Here is a 17,409-nt window from a genome sequence, read left to right as displayed (position 1 = left end):
CAGCGTGAGAGAAGACTGACTCTGACTCTTCAGTGTCTTTTGCAGTGTTGTGTTTGATTTCAGAACAGTGACAAAAAGTACTTGCTAAACTCAAAATTTACAGTTATTTAATTGAATTGAATTGAATTTTTTGTTTTGTTTTATTTTATTTTATTTTTTTTTAATTGTTATATAATAGTAGTATTTTATTTTATTATTATAACTAAATTTTTTTTTATTTTGTCAATTTTTTTTTAAATGGCATAATTAAATTAAATTATTTTATTTTGAGTTTTTTTATATATAATATAATATTTCTTCTAATTTAATAATTTATATAATTTAATCATTGTTTTTAATTTAATGGCATAATTGAATTCAATTATTAATTATTTTAATTTGACCAATTTATTTGATTTTTTTTATCAATTTTTATTTTTTATATTTTTATTTTATTTTTCTTATTTTATAATAATATTATTTTATTTTATTTTATTTTTAATGTATTTAATTTTATTTGGACTAATTTATTTTATTTTATCCTAATTATTTGTATTTTATTTTGATTAATTTATTTTTACTTATTTATTTTTTAAAATTGTTATTTTACCATTTTTATTTTATTTTAATTTAATCTTGTTTCATTATTAGATTTTTTTTCTTATTTTTTATTTTTATTTTATTTTTCTTATTTTATAATAATATAATTAAATTTTATTTTATTTTTAATTTATTTGGACTTATTTTATTTAATTTTATCTTAATTATTTGTATTTTATTTTGATTAATTTATTTTATCTTATATTATTTCACTTTTTTATTTTAATTAAGTTTATTATAATTTAATCTTGTTTTGTTATAATGTAATATTGTTATTTTATATGTAATAGTATAATTTAATTTAATATTTTATTTTGACTAGTTTATTATCTTTTTATTATAATACAAAATTATTTTACAACTTATTTTACTTGATCTAATCTTGTTTTATTATAATGTAATATAATTTTGTTTTAATTGTTTTATTTTATTTTTCTTATTTGTAATAATATAATTTAAATTTTATTAATTTATTTTTACTAATCTTATTTTGTCTTATTTTATTCTAATATTACTATAATGCAGTTTTTCTTTTCTTTTAAATGATTTAATCTTATTTTATTAGAATATTCTCTATTTTTTGTTTCATTTGTCCTATTTTTATCCTTATTTTCTAATATAATTATTATTGTAATATTTTATTTTTTGTTTGATCGTATCAAATTTAAATTATATAATTATAATTAAGCATATAATATTGAATAATATTATACTACAGTAAAATATTTTTGTTTTTATTTGTTCACTTTAACCGTTGAGTTGAGTTAAACCTTAAATAATATATGAAATTGAAAGAAAACCTTTTTTTGACATTGAATTTTATTTTATTTTTTTAACCAGCGCTGACTTCAAGTGAACCGGACTCAGACCACACTTTCTCTTTAACTGATCTCAGTTCATTTTGATTTGCATTATTTTTAGCTTTCACATTATTGCGATTCACTTCCCGCCCCCTGAAGCGAATCGAATGTGAAACGAGTGTGATTCAGTGGTTGTGAATGTGCGTGAGATGATGTCTTGTTTAATCTGAGCGGAGACAGATGGGCGTTTCAGCGCTGCTCTTCATCAATCACGGCTGCTGTTTATTAGTTATTACTCAGCCGCCGTTTGTGTCTTTATGTGAGAGCAGCTGTGCTGTTATTTATGAGACGCGGCAGAAGGTCAGCGGATGAGATTCACCCGATCCGTGACGCGCCTGACCCGCGATAGAGGGTGAACGGGGCGCCGGACGCCGGAGATGAGATTATGTGTCGTTCCGCCGGAGCCCGTTCTCCACGGCCGGATCCCGCGCCGACCCGCCGCTCGCCTGCGTTCATCACTGTCACCCGCCGCACGCGCTGACCTTTCCCGTGCACGGCCGCGTCCACCGCACCGACCCGACCCGACCCGATTGGGCTCTCTGTGTTCAGTGTGTTCAGAACAATAGTTCACTTATGTTCTGTTATGATATTTTGTCTGAACTCTGCTACTAATACAGCTGCAACAAACCCCAAACTCATCATGCTAACAACATGCTAGTAATGCTAATTATGTTAGAATCATGCTAGTAACTTGCTAATCACGTTAGTAACATGCTGGTAACTTGCTAATCACGTTAGTAACATGCTAGTAACTTGCTAATCATGTTAGCAACATGTTAGTAACATGCTAATCATGTAAGAAACATGCTAATAACATGCTAGTCATGCTAATAACATGCTAGTAACTTGTTAATCATGCTAACAACATGCTAGTAACATGCTAATTATGTTAGTAACATGCTAGCATGCTAGAAACATGCTAGTAACATGCTAGTCATGCTAATGACATGCTTGTAACTTGTTAATCGTGCTAACAACATGCTAGTAACATGCTAATTATGTTATAATCATGCTAGTAACTTGCTAATCATGTTAATAACATGCTAGTATGCTAGAAACATGTTAGTAACATACTAGTCATGCTAATAACTTGCTAATCACGTTAGCAACATGTTAGTAACATGCTAATCATGAAAGAAACATGCTAGTAACATGATAGTCATGCTAATAAAATGCTAGTAACTTGTTAATCATGTTAACAACATGCTAGTAACATGCTAATTATGTTAGAATCATGCTAGTAATCTTGCTAATCATGTTAGTAATATGCTTATAACTTGTTAATCATGCTAGTAACTTGCTAATAATGCTTACAAAAATGCTAACCTCATGCTAATCATGCTTATAACTTGCTAATCATGGTAACATGTTAGTAACATGCTAATCATGTAAGAAACAGGCTAATAACATGCTAGTCATGTTAGCAACATGTTTATAACTTGCTACTCATGCTAACAACATGCTAGTAAAATGCTAATCATGTTAGAAACATGCTAGTCATGCTAATAACATGGTAGTAACATGTTAATCATGCTAACAACATGCTAGTAACATGATAATCATGTTAGAAACAGGTTAGTAACATGCTAATCATGCTAATAACATGCTAGTAACATGCTAATTATCATAGAAACAGGCTCGTAACATGCTAGTCATGTTAATAACATGCTAGTAACTTATGCCAGAAACACATTAGTAATTTGTTAGTCATGCTAACAACATGCTAATCATACTAGAAGCAGGCTAGTAGCATGCTAATCATGCTAATTAAACATGCTAGTCACTTGTTAATCGTGCTAACAACATGCTAGTAACATGCTAATTATGTTGAAGTCATGCTAATAACATGCTAATCATGTTAGAAACTAGGGCTGTGCAAATAATCGCATGCGATTATGATGCGCATCTCTTCAGTAATGCCGGTTCCGTGATTAGTCGTAAATTTCCATCACGTGCAGGCGATAATGAACGCGATATTGCGCGGCTTGTCAGTGAATTTCGGCTCTTTCGGCTCTTTGTAGTGAGTGCCGCTCCATAATGAATGCGTCTGACTGCACGTGATGGAAATTTACGACTAATCACGGAACCGGCATTACTGAAGAGATGCGCATCATAATTGCATGCGATTATTTGCACAGCCCTATTAGAAACAGGCTAGTAACATGTTAGTCATGCTAACACCATGCTAGTTACTTGTTAATCATACTTGAAACAGGCTAGTAGCATGCTAATCATGGTAATAACATGTTAGTAACTTGTTAATCATGTTAAGAACAACATGCTAGGAACATGTTAACGTCATACTAATCATTCTAACAACATGCCAATCTTGTTAGATAAGTGTTAATGATATGCTAATCATGTTAGCATGCTTGTCAATGTGATAACTACATGCTAATCATGTTAATAATGTGCCAATTAAATGTTAACCATGTTAAAAAGATAATTAACAACATGTTAGTCATGCTACAAACGTGCTAATGATATGCTAGTCATGTTAGAAACATGATTAGCAATGTGCTAACTACATGCTAATAATGCTAACCATGTTACAAACTTGTTAACAACATGTTAATCATGTTAAAAATGTCCTAGCAACATGCTAAAGACATGTTATCAACATCTATCTTGTCTGACTATCAAAATGTTCAAACTTCAAGCTTTTGCAGCTGCTTTAAATGTTCAGGCTGGTTTTCTCAGTGTCTTGACAGACTTGGTGTATTTTCATTGGATTGCAGTGAGCGTCTGTCAGCTGCAGATATTGTGTATTTCTGTCCGTGTTTGTAGGAATAGTTCATGTGAGCGTGTTGTTCTCTGTTGTATAATATGTATTTGTATTGCAGACTGCTGTAAAATATGGAAATGATTTTCTCCAGAGAAAAAGTGTGTTATTGACGCGGTCCGCTCGGCCTCGCCGTAGCCCGCAGATTAATTCAAGTATGCAAATGTAATTGAATTTGATACAGTTAATCTTGTCCTAATGCCGGCTGAAAGATGTGAGGAGCAATCAAATCGCTCTCGGGCCTTTCATTTGCATCAGAGTTTTTAAATAAAATTAGTCAATTTGTAATTATGTGACCCGGCCGGTAATTAGTTTATTCATCGCTGCAGTTAACTCCCCATTAGAGATTTCAGAGAGAGAGAGAGACTATTTCTTTATTTCTCTGTGCATTGGTAATCAGGACACTCGCAGCATCAATTTGTCTCTCATTTAATAATGTTGAGAGTCATGTGATCCAGCGCTTTACTGCTGAACCGCAGGACTCAACTCACTTACTCAGGAATACTGTCGTCTCTCTATCACGCTCTAATGAGAAATCTCATTCTCTTCATCTTTTGCAGAGTTGTATTTAGATTTCTGAACAGTGAAAGAAAGTATTTCTACACTTTTGCAATTTATTTATACTTTATATTATTACTTAATTTTATTTTATTACTTAATTTTTAAAATTAACATTTTATTTTTTATTTTTTATATTTTAGTTTATCTGTGTTTTTTATATTTATATATTTAATATTTTTATTTTAACTTATTTAATTTATATTTTATGTTTAGTATTTTGTAATTTTTATATTTTACTTTAATATATATATATGTGTGTGTGTGTGTGTGTTTATTTTATATTATTGCTTAATTTTATTTTGTATTTTTTTACAATTAAAAATAACATTTTATTTTGTTTTAATTTATTGTATTTTTATATTTATATATTTTATATTTTTATTGTAATTTAATGTATAATTATCATTTTTTATTTTTTACAATTAAAATTAACATTTTATTTTATTTTTTTTAATTTATTGTATTTTTATATTTATATATTTTATATTTTTATTTTAACTTTAATTTTGGTTTTACATTTCGTGTTTTGTTATTTTTCTGTTTGGTTTAATCTTTGTTTTAAAATACAAAATATTATATTGTATTTGTATTTAAATATTATATTTGTATTTTAATTAATTAATTATTTTTTTCTTTATATATATATATATATATATATATATATATATATGTATATGTATATGTATATATATATATATATATATGTATATGTATATGTATATGTATGTATGTTGGTCTGGTCAAAACTGGAAAAATAAAACACTGAACGTGTTCAGAAGAGATGAGACCAGCAATAGCACAGAATTGTCTGTTTTACTGTCATCTTACTGAATGTTTCCTTTCTAAATGAATCATAAAATGAATGAATTATGACTGATCAAATGAATAAATGTGTTTGTCTGCAGGTGAATACAGTGGACGTACATATGTGATGTAGTTTAAAGGTCTCTTTTTCTCTTCCTGCAGTGTAAATGGTCCAGAAAAGGCTTCATCCGAACCCGATGGGCTCTGGCTGACTGGTGAGTTCATCGACACCGACATAGTGTGCACACATTTTACTTTCATTTAAAAATGATGTAAAATAAAATTTAAGATTAAATGATTAAAATAAAACAAAAACAAAGTATTTTTTGATAGAATTTAATATTTAAAAAAAGCAATCAATAAAATTTAATTAAATAATCAAAATAAAATGCTAAATATATTCAGTATTTTTTTTTTAAATAACTAAAAATCTTAAATAAAAAAATTATATACAAAATTTAATTTAATTAAAATAAATCATTTAAAATGGAAAAAACGTGTTGTTAAATAATACCTTAAAAAAAAAAATTACAACTCCTTAATTGGGTTCGGCTGACAAAAAACGCGTGGGAATCACTCAAATAAACTTGAATTCTATACTATTTATTGTACAGTTATTTCTGGTTTCTGTCCATGGTTTTTCATCCTACACTACCCTAAATGCAGGTGAACCCATGAAAGCAGTGTGGATCCTGTTCTGTCTTCTATTCTTTGACTGTAGTTTCTGTCAAACTCTGGTCTGGTAAGAGTCAGGTTGTAGGTTCGAGCCCTGATCAGAAGAGAAGCCAAGCTGTAATAAGTCAGCGCGAGTCACTTTGGATAAAAGTTTCTGCTAAACGACTAACCACGCTTGTGTGCGACTGTAAGCGGACCGATGGGTTTTCCTGCGAGTTTCTCCAGTCTGAACCGCAGGATTCGATTACAGCTAATCGCGTTAGCAGAGCACTTCCATATGACAGATGACACACAACATTACATGACCAGAGAGAGAGAGAGGCTAATTCAATATAAGGATGACACGAGAACAAGAGCCGCTGGACGGAGGCGTCTGAAGGAGGGATGACACCGGATGAAGGTAATGAAAAGGTGACGGAGGAATAACAGGCTTAGTCACGCCGCGCTACCATTCTGTCACTTTAAACCTGATTACTGACGCCCCGGTCAGAGAAACGCTTCCTTCGCACTTCTGATCAGTTCACTTCAGTCATTACTGAACAAAGAAACAGATAGATGTATTCATATTAATCTGTGAGCACATATTTATATATATAGGGAGTTTGTGTTGATGAAAAGCTAGATATTAATTAAGTTAAATTAAAAGAAAAAAAAATAATGTTAATAAAATAAAATGTAAATAAAAACAATCAAAATAAAGCACTTACTACAAATATTTAAAATAAATGAAACTAAAATACATAATTTATAACAAATATAAATAATTTATATATTATAAATTTTACACACAATTTTTTAATAGATTAAAATTTTTAATTTAAAATGAAATAAAAATAAAACACTACTTAAAAGTATTTATTTTAAAAAATGTTAAGAAAATAAAATCTACATTTATATTATATAATTTGTCTTAAACTATAAATAAAACATGTTAAAATAAAACAAAAATATAAACTATTTTTAAATTAAGTATTTTTTAAATAAAAACAATTAAAATGAAATACTTGAAATTTGTATTTTAACTCATTTAAAATAAACAATTTAAAAATAAGTCAACAAAATGAAATTTTTAATGGCTTAACTGGAAATTAAGTATGAAATTTTTTAAATTACTAAAAATAAATAATCATTTATATTGTATAATTTATATTAAATACATAAAATGAATAAAAATAAAACAAAAATAGTTATTTTTTTAAATAAAAAAAAATACTTCAATTTTATTTTAACTAACTTACAATAAATAATTTAAAATAAAAGCAAACAAAATGACACTTTTTATTAACTATTTGATAAAATAGTTTAAAATTAATCAAAATAAAATACTTACTAAAAAACTATGAAATATTTTTAAAAAATAAATGAATAAAATAAATGTTCAATGTTGAAACATAAAGAGCATAATTTAAAATGCACTTAAAAAAAAAAAAAAAAATATATATATATATATATATAATAAATTTAAATATTTAAATATAATAATTTAAAATAAATATAATCTAAATAAAACAAAAAATAAAATAAAATAAGTTGATAATTGAAAATAGAATCAGTTAAAATAAAACACTTAATAAAACACTTATTAACTGACATCAGAGAGCTATGAATGTGCAAATGTGTTAAAGTATTTAAATATTAACTTGAGATCTCAGGAGGACTTCAAGCAAATATTTTAGCTTTAAAGTGGTTCGGCTGATGAAAACGTGGGAATCACTAAAATAATAGTTTTTTTTTTCAGTTTCAGTCCATGGTTTTTCATTCTGTACACATTTAAAGAGTAAAAAGCAGGTTAACCCATGAAACCGGTGTTGATCATGTGATATTTTTTTATCCGAAGTGACTTTCATTGCACTGAACGTGATCCACTTGGAATCGAACCGTGACCTTGCCGTTGCTGCTGTCAGCCTTTATTGTATTGAGAAACACAGATGATGAAGTTTGTCAGTTGGGTTGAATGTGTTTTCTGTGTCTGTGTCTCAGTGCCTTTGACCTGGTGAACATCCACCTGTTCCACGACGCCTCTAACCTGGTGGCGTGGGAGAAGAGTCCGTCGGTTTACTCGAGCACGCGGCAGAAAGCGCTGGGCTTCGTGTTGGACAGGTGAGACAATCTGCTGAAAGCACATCCACTCTCAATAAATGCATGCAAACCACATCAAGCGCTCATGAATTACACCTCACACATCATATTTTTCCACTCACGCCTTCGCTTTCTGTCCAATGAGAGAGCGGCGCGTCTTTAATGGACGGCGCTTGAGGAACTTACGCTCCACTTTATTACGCCATCATTTACCCTGATTTACAGCTGTGATGAAGTTTAAAAAGACCTTTCTTCCTGCTTACATTGAGCATTTTCACTGATTTTCAGCTCTTTTATTTATATTCTTCTCGTAAACACTTCATCCCAGCACTTGTTTTCCTCTGATTAAATTACGTTCCTCAAGTGTCGGGTGTAATCTGAAGTAATGTGCTCCTCAAATGAAATCAGTTTTAGAATAAATCAGTCAAAATAAAACATAGGTAAGTAAAAGCATTTTGTTTGTTCACCTGTATGTCATGAGCATGAACTGACACCAGATCATTATTGCATTATTATAAAATGATTAACGCAATAATAAATATAATAAATCACAAAAAGTACCATAAGGAAATATTTTTGCTAATTAATATTATTTCATTTTAATATAATTTACATTTATTTTTGTTAAAATCATAAAAAGTGTGAATAAACAATTTTACAATGAAAAACATCAAAAAACACGTACTAAAAAGATGGCACATTTTTTTTGCGTGAACCAATGTTATTAATTTATTGAAATGTTAACTTAAATCGGAAAGGGTACTTAAAGATAATATTTCAGTTAATTAATATAAATAGATTTTAATTAACATTTATTTTAATTAAATCTTTAAAAAAAAAAAAAAAACATTTTTAATAAATGAATGAAAATTAATGTAAATATAAATGTATATTATATAATTTATATTAAATAAATTAAACAAAAATACTGTTTTTTTTTTTTCATAAAAACAACTGAAATAAAATACTTAATATTTTTAAATAATTAAATAATTTAAAATAAAAGCACATTTTCTATTAATTAAAAAAAACACCAAAACACAAAAACACAAAAAACTTATTACAAAAGATGAAACTGCGTGTCATGTGACCATTGTTTGACAATTGTTATTAATTTATTGAAATACTTAAAATCTGAAAGGGAACTTATACATTAATGAAAATGAATTCATTTTAATTAACAAATTATAAAAAAATAAAATCATTTTAGAATAAAAACTGTCAAAATAAAATATTTTTTTAATAAATTAATAAAATAAATATAAATATAAAATTATATTATAATTTATATGAAATAAATTATAAATTAAAAAGAAATCAAAATGAAACAAAAATATTGTTTTTTTTTTAAGTTTTTTTTTTTAATAAAAACCAATTGAAATAAAATACAAATTTGATTTGAAATTTAAAATAAAAAGCTAATGTAGCTAAAGAAAATATTTTAGTTAATTAATATGAATTTATTTTAAATCGTAAATCATATTAAGTCATAAAAATTAAATAAAATCATTTTAGAATAAATCTATTTTTTCTGAATAAATGAATAAAATAAATATAAATGTATATTATATAATTTATATTAAATAAATTATAAATTAAAAAGAAATAAAAAAGTGAAACAAAAATATTAATTGTTTTTTTTAAATAAAAGCAGCTGAAATAAAAATAAAAGCAAACTAAATGGCACATTTTTATGTTTAAAAAAAAAAACAGAACATCAGAATAAGTTACTAAAAATATGCAACCTGCATGTCATGTGACCATTAATTGACAATTGTTATTAATTTATTGAAATAACTAAAGGAAACTTATTTTAGCTAAAGGGAAAATATTTTAGCTAATTAATATGAATTAACATTTATTTTAATTAAATCATAAAAATAAAATCATTTTAGAATAAAAAGTCTAAATAAAATGTTTAAAATAAATTTCTAAAATAAATATAAATATAAATTTATATAAAGTGTCAAAAAACATTCACCAAAAAGTTTAAATATTTTATTTGTTCACGTGCATGTCATCTGACCACTAGTCAACATCAGAGAATTATTAAATTATTATTATATTATTGCAGTCTTAACTTAAAAACTCAAAATGTACTTAGCTAAATAATATTAATATTAATTGTATTCAATTTACATTTAAACCATGAAAATGTCAAATAAATAAATAAATAAAAAACATCAAACTAAGCATTACTAAAAAATCATCGAATAACTGTGATCATGTGAATGTTTTTTGGAAATATAAACTTGAAGTGGGACTTCAAGTAAGTTTTATTTGAGCTCAAATGAGTTCGGCTGACCAAAATCACTCAAGTACTCTAGAATTGTGTCCAAAGTTTGGCCTGAGCCGTACGGGTTTCCTCGTGGATGTTGTAAGACGAGGAATCCCTCTCACTACGAGTCGAGCGCCGAGGCGGAAGCGCGTTTCGGTGCGTCCCGTACGGGGCCGTTTCCGCACGTCTGAATGGAGCTCGGATCCGGCCGGCCGGCGCGAGGACGTCCCCTCGAGTGGGAAAGGACGTGCCCAACACCTTCCCCCAAAGCGGTGAATAATGTTGGGCTCTTTTCAGCGGCGCTACTAACCTTTTGGCAGCCACCAGTAAAGTCTATTCTCCTGTTGTGATCGAGGAGGACAATGTGGCTGAACAGCCTTTTGAAAGCAGCGCTACCTCCAACAGTGTGGCCATTCAGCGGCCGGTTGGGAACCGACTTTCAGGCCCATTGTCCGCCGCGCTGTAACTTCAGCCTCCCCCTACACTCACACCTCTTACACTTTGACTTTTCCTCACACATTCACCTCGTTTGTAACCCTCATAATGCAGTCGCAAACTTGTTTTTGCATCGCTATTTTAAAAAAACAGTCAGAACTTTATATATTTTTTAACTAAAATGATATTGAGCAGCAACAGGGAATGTGAAAAAATGATTAAAAAAATTGAGAAATTAAGAAATTTCAAATTATGCATAAACTACACCAAAAAACTATCATGCAAAATTTGCATTTTTTTTTTTTAAATAGTTATGAGAAATCTTGTTTGGTTATATTATTGTATGAAATTTATAAGAACATATAATCTGAGAATTGCCAGTGTTACCTCCATTGGAATGAATGGAATTTAATTAAAACAGACAATATTTATAAAACCTGCATAAATATTACTTTCTCAAACAAAATAAATTACATTTACTTGCTTAAATCTTCAGATGAAGAAAGTGATGAATTTTTCATGCTGCAGTGTTTATCAATAGGTGTACAAATTCATGTTCATCAACAAAGTTCAGTTCAAAAAGTGTGTAAGATGTGATGTAACTAATGTAACTTCATAGATAACTTTGCAAAATGTATTTTTGACAGTAATGGGACTCCATATGTACCCGGGTCAAAAATGACCCGAACACAGAAATGGTTATATCTGTTAAAAAAAAAAAAAAAAGAAAGAAAGAAATCTGAATATTTATCTTAATTAAATCATTAAAAAAAATAATAATAATAATAATAATTTCATTTTTTATAATTACATTTTTTAATAGATTAATAAAATAAATATAAATTTATATTATAGAATTTATATTAAATAGATTATAAATGAAAAAGAAATCAAAATAAACCAAAATAAAGTTTTTTTTTTTTTAATAAAAACTAATTTTATTTTAAATAATTTACAATAAAAGCAAACCAAATAACTCATTTTTTATGAATGAAAAAAAAAAAAAAAAAACATCAAAATAAAACACTAAAAAGATTAAACTTGCATGTCATGTGACCATTAATCAACACTTTATTATTGATTTATTGAAATACTTAAAATCATAAAGGGTACAAATATGAAATATTGTAGCTAATTAATATGAATTAATTTTAATTAACATTTATTTTTAATTAAATCATAAAAAATAAATATAATCATTAAAAATAAAAACTCATATAAAAACATAAAAATAAAAAGTCAAAACAAAAATATTTTAATAAATAAATAGAAATTTACATAAAAAATGTATATTCAATAGATTATAAATCGAAATAAAACCAAAATATAAACTGAAGGTTTTTTAATAAAAACAAATTTTATTTTAAATAATTTAAAATAAAAGCAAACAAAATAACATTTTTTTAATGAATTAAACATAAAAAACATCAAAATAAAACGATGCAACCTGCATGTCATATGACCATTAATCGACAATTGTTATTAATTTATTGAAATACTTAAAATCACAAAGGGTACTTAAAGAAAATATTTTAGCTAATTAATATGAATTAATTGAATTAACATTTATTTGAATTAAATTATAAAAATTAAATGAAATCATCTTAGAGTAAAAACCGTCAAAATAAAACATTTTTAAAATAAATTAATAAAATAAATATAAATATAAATGTATATAATCCGTCAAAATGAAACATTTACTAAAAAGTTAAAATATTTTATTTGTTCACCTGCATGTCGTCTGACCACATCAGAGAATGATTAAATTATTGAAATCTTAAAAACTCAAAATGTACTTTGCTGTACTTTTAGCTAATTAATATTAATATTAATTTCATTTCATTTACATTTAAATGATAAAAACGTAAAATAAAAAAAAAGTAAAAACTCATCAAATTAAACTTTACCAAAAAAAAAAAGTTTTTTTTCACCGTAAATGGGTTTAGCTGACCAAAACATTTTGGTGTGTGTTTTGAGGGTCTCGTGCACCTGCCAAGTTTCTTTCCTTTACTTAACACTATGTGTTTTTTAGAAATGTTTATGTATCAGGACGACCCAAATGCGTGGTTCCTGCGGCGGCCCATCAGATAAACTCCGTATCTCCGTTCCTGTTAACAGGCGAGCGCCGTCTATCTCTCGAAGCCTCCTGGGAAGGACGTTGACGGGCCGGCGCGCCGACGCATCTTCATTCTGTGTGGTCGCTGTTTGATATGCACGGCCGCGCTCGTTTGGCCGGTAAACGGTTTGGTCGCGCTGGGCGTCGGAGCCGAACGGACGTGCGTCGGCGAGCAGATTTGTCTGGTTTTGACGTATCGGAGCGGCGCGACGGCGACGGGTTCGTCGGTCTTTTGTGCGCGCAGATATGTTCCCATTTGCTCTTCCTTTCAGAAGATGTGCTCAGGTTCAGGCCGGAGCGGTTTTACATCACAACTGTGAAATCTGGCCTAAAAGAGCCCCATTGTGGCCCGCTTTTATTTTCACACAAATATAGTCCATTGTCAGGTGGCTGAAGTTAATTTGATCAACATTGGAGACATTTAACTTTTCTGTTCAGTCAAAAGGCTTGTTTCATGCTCATTTTTGGCCCATTGAAAAGCCGTGATTGGCAGAAAAATAATGTTGCCGTTAACAATTCAGGGCAATTAGTTTCCCAGGGGGAAGCGCCGGGCCGCTCTGGCCGCCACACAACTATTCTTTGTGACTTTATGGATGGTCATCAGTCAACTGTCAGCCCACTCAAAGAGGCTCCCGGCTAAATGTTTCCCTTTTGGCTTTTCCCAGAACAACAGGCTGAAAGGGAACCAGGGCGAGCGAGAGAGAGAGAGAGAGAGAGAGAGAGAGAGAGCTGCTGTTCATGTGTGTGTGTGTGTGAGGAGAGAGAGAGAGAGAGAACTAAATGTGTCAATAAGTGGAGCCTTTTTAACAGAGAAACAAGTTCCAGCTCTTGTTTTTCTCCATCTCTGAAAGAACACATCATCAGAAAAAACATTGCATTGCTCGACCGATACTGATATCTAGAGAGACCAGTGGTTAACAGCAATTCTGATGTACTATTTAATTTTATTTTATTTTTACATTTCATTTAAATTTTATTTTACACTTTGTTTATATTTTATTTTGATGATTTTATTTTTATTTTGTTTATATTTTGTTTTTGTTTTTTTTATTGTTACTTTTCCATGTTTAATTTATTAATTTGTTAGAATTTACTGTGACATTACTATTTTTAATAGACTTTGCTATTTTTTTTTATTTATTAGACTTTTCTATGTTTATTTAGTAAATATCACAAAATTATTATTTGTACAATGATTTATAAAAATATTTTAAGGCATAGTAAAGAAAAACCTTTATTTACTATATTTAAAAAAAATATATATAATATTTATTATATTTTACTTTTTATTTTACATTTTTTTTATATTTTTTCTTTTCTTTTATTATTACTTTTCCATGTTTAATTTATTAATTTAGTACACTTTTTTGCTATTTTTTAATTTATTAGACTTTACTGTGTTTATTTACTAAATATCACAAAAATATTATTGGTGTATTTGTATAATGATTTATAAAAAAGATTTTAAGGCATAGTAAAGAAAAGTTTGTTTACTAGATGGAAAAATAATATATATATATATATATATATATATATATATATATATTTTTTTTTTTTTTTTTTTTTTTTTAATTGTAAATTTTGTTTATATTTTATTTTATTTTATTTTATTATTACTTTTCCATGTTTAATTATTAATTTAGTAGACTTTTTTGCTAGTTTTATTTATTAACTTTACTATTTTATTTACTAAATATAACAGAAGAAAATATTATTTTTATAATTTATAAAAAGAATATTTTAAGTCATAGTAAAGAAGTTTATTTACTAGATTATATATATATATATATATATATATATATTTATTTTATTTTATATTTTGTTTATATTTTATTTTATATTTTATTTTAGTAAGATTTTTAGTAAGATTTTTAGTTTATAAGTAGACTTTACAGTGATATTACCATTTTTTAATAGACTTTGCTATTTTTTAATTTAATAAACTTTGCTATGTTTATTTACAAAATATTACAAAAATATTATTTGTATAATGATTTATAAAAATATATTTTAAATCTACTTTATTTACTAGATTATAATATATATATAAAGCATGTTGTTTTCAGATTGACTGAAAATTTTACTTCATCTGTCTATCTGATATTTTTATACAATAAAAATTTTTTCTTGTCCATAACATACACACACCTTACTATAAGACTGAATGTATATATATAAAGTAATATATATATATATATTTAATAAAAAGTAAGTAAATACATGTACTGAATACATTTTTACTATATATGTATACTGTATGTATATACACACACACACACACACACACACACACACACACACATATATAATGGTAATAAGAATTAAAATTAAAAAATATTTAATCAGTATGTGACCTTGGCATGACTCATTTAAGTTTTCTAATGAATGTCGTTGAGTTGGTGTGTAGATGTGGAGGATGCTGGGATGCGTGTGACCTCCGCATCAGATTGAGGCGCTGGTGGTGGATGTGTGGGAGTGATTTGTGGTGTTTTTGTGTCTGCTGATGTGTGTTAGTGCGCCGCTGCTGAATGGAGGTATTAGTGTCGATCAGCATTGACTTTGTTAGCTGCCTTCTCACCCTGGGAGGCCCAGAGGTCGAAGGTTAATCAGTCAGCCAGGCCCCTTCACACCCTACACTCATACACAAAATACTCTACAGCCGCTAACACACCGCCAACACACACACACACACACACACACACACACACTCATTCAGTGTCACAGTTAAACATAAACACATTCATACACAGCAGAGCAGTGAGATTCATTTCCTCATGAGCCAAACAACACGTCCACTGACACCAGCACATCAAACCAGGGTTTTTATTATTTATCCAAAACTACAACTATAGAAACACTTGCATTACTTGAAATAACATTAGCTGAAAAAAAATTAAAAAGAAATTAATGCACATCACCCAGAACAGCAGCAGAACACACTAGAAACACAAGTAACTAGTAATTATCCTGAACACCTTGTTGTACTTTATCAACCTTGCTGTCTTAAATATTAAATATTAATAAAAAAAAATTAAAAAAATAGTATATATAATAAATATAAAAATATATTTAAAATAATATATATTATTTGTTTTTATTTTATTATTTTATAAGACGATATTTTTAAATGTTTTTCATATATATATTTTTTAAAATATATTTTGCATATTTTTAAGTTACATTAAGACTTTTTTTTTTTTTTTAAGTAAAAGTACATTTTTTGCCATAATTTCAGCATATCCCATAACCCCTCAATGACCACACACACACACACACACCTGACAGCTCCGAGGGAATGTTGTGAACGGCCAGCAGTCAGAGGGTGGTCACCTCTGAAGGTCAGAGGTCATTCCCGAGGCCTCCGGTGGTCCATTGAGCCGGCCGTCAGTGAGCACATTCCCCGGAATGCTAACATTCTCCCTGGATTCTCCTCCGGTGCGGGACAAAAGCTGCATTAGTGCTGTGCGGCGCTTTGTGAGCCTCACTGGTGTCTCCACAGCACTGAGCCGCTTCACACACAGGTGTCTCCAACAACACACCAGCACATCAACTACCACAGCTCACAACTTTTGGACAAACTGTAACACCATGAAACTATAGTTTTGCACTTTTACCTCTATACCCAACACTTTTTTTTACCTTTATATTTGCTGCTTTTAATAGTAAAATTAAAATGTACTACTAGTAGTAGTAATAAAACAAAATATTAAAATTATTTAAATAAATTGATATAAATATTTTAATAAATAATAATTATAAAAATTGAAATTATTTAATTTTTAAATAAAAAATAAATAAATATAAAAGTTTTGATATGTATTTCTATAGAAATATTATGATAAATTAAAATAATAATAATAAATCTTTTAAAATAAATGTTTTTCTACAGACAAAATATTATCTTATTTGTATATAATTTTTAGAAAATAAAAACATTTTATTAATACAGGCATTTTAATAATAAATATTATAATAAATACCAAATATTATATATATATATATATATATATATATATATACATTTCACTACAGACACAAAATGTTATATCTTATGTGTATATAATTTGTACAAAATTAAAAATAAAAAACTAAAATACACATTTATATTATTTATTAAAATGTACACTGCTGTTCAAAAGTTTGGGATCAGATTTTAATGTGTTTTTAAAGACTTTTCTGCTCATCAAGGCTGCATTTATTTGATTAAAAATACAGAAAATACTGTAATACTGTGAAATAT

The 17,409-nt window shown here is 28.0% G+C and overlaps 1 protein-coding gene across 1 annotated transcript in view; it reads left to right on the top strand.

Moving 5' to 3' along the window:
• LOC127175366 (inositol polyphosphate-5-phosphatase A) overlaps positions 1-17,409 on the top strand; it is a 168,819-nt gene that overhangs the window by 91,128 nt on the left and 60,282 nt on the right. Inside the window, exons 7-8 of the mRNA XM_051126400.1 lie at positions 5,749-5,801; positions 8,242-8,361. Of these exons, the coding sequence (XP_050982357.1) occupies positions 5,749-5,801; positions 8,242-8,361 (173 nt within the window). The remainder of the gene's footprint in view (positions 1-5,748; positions 5,802-8,241; positions 8,362-17,409) is intronic.

The sequence above is a fragment of the Labeo rohita genome, chromosome 13 (assembly GCF_022985175.1).
Source record: "Labeo rohita strain BAU-BD-2019 chromosome 13, IGBB_LRoh.1.0, whole genome shotgun sequence".
In the NCBI taxonomy this organism is placed as follows: Eukaryota; Metazoa; Chordata; class Actinopteri; order Cypriniformes; family Cyprinidae; genus Labeo; species Labeo rohita.
This window is presented reverse-complemented; position numbering and strand designations above follow the sequence as displayed.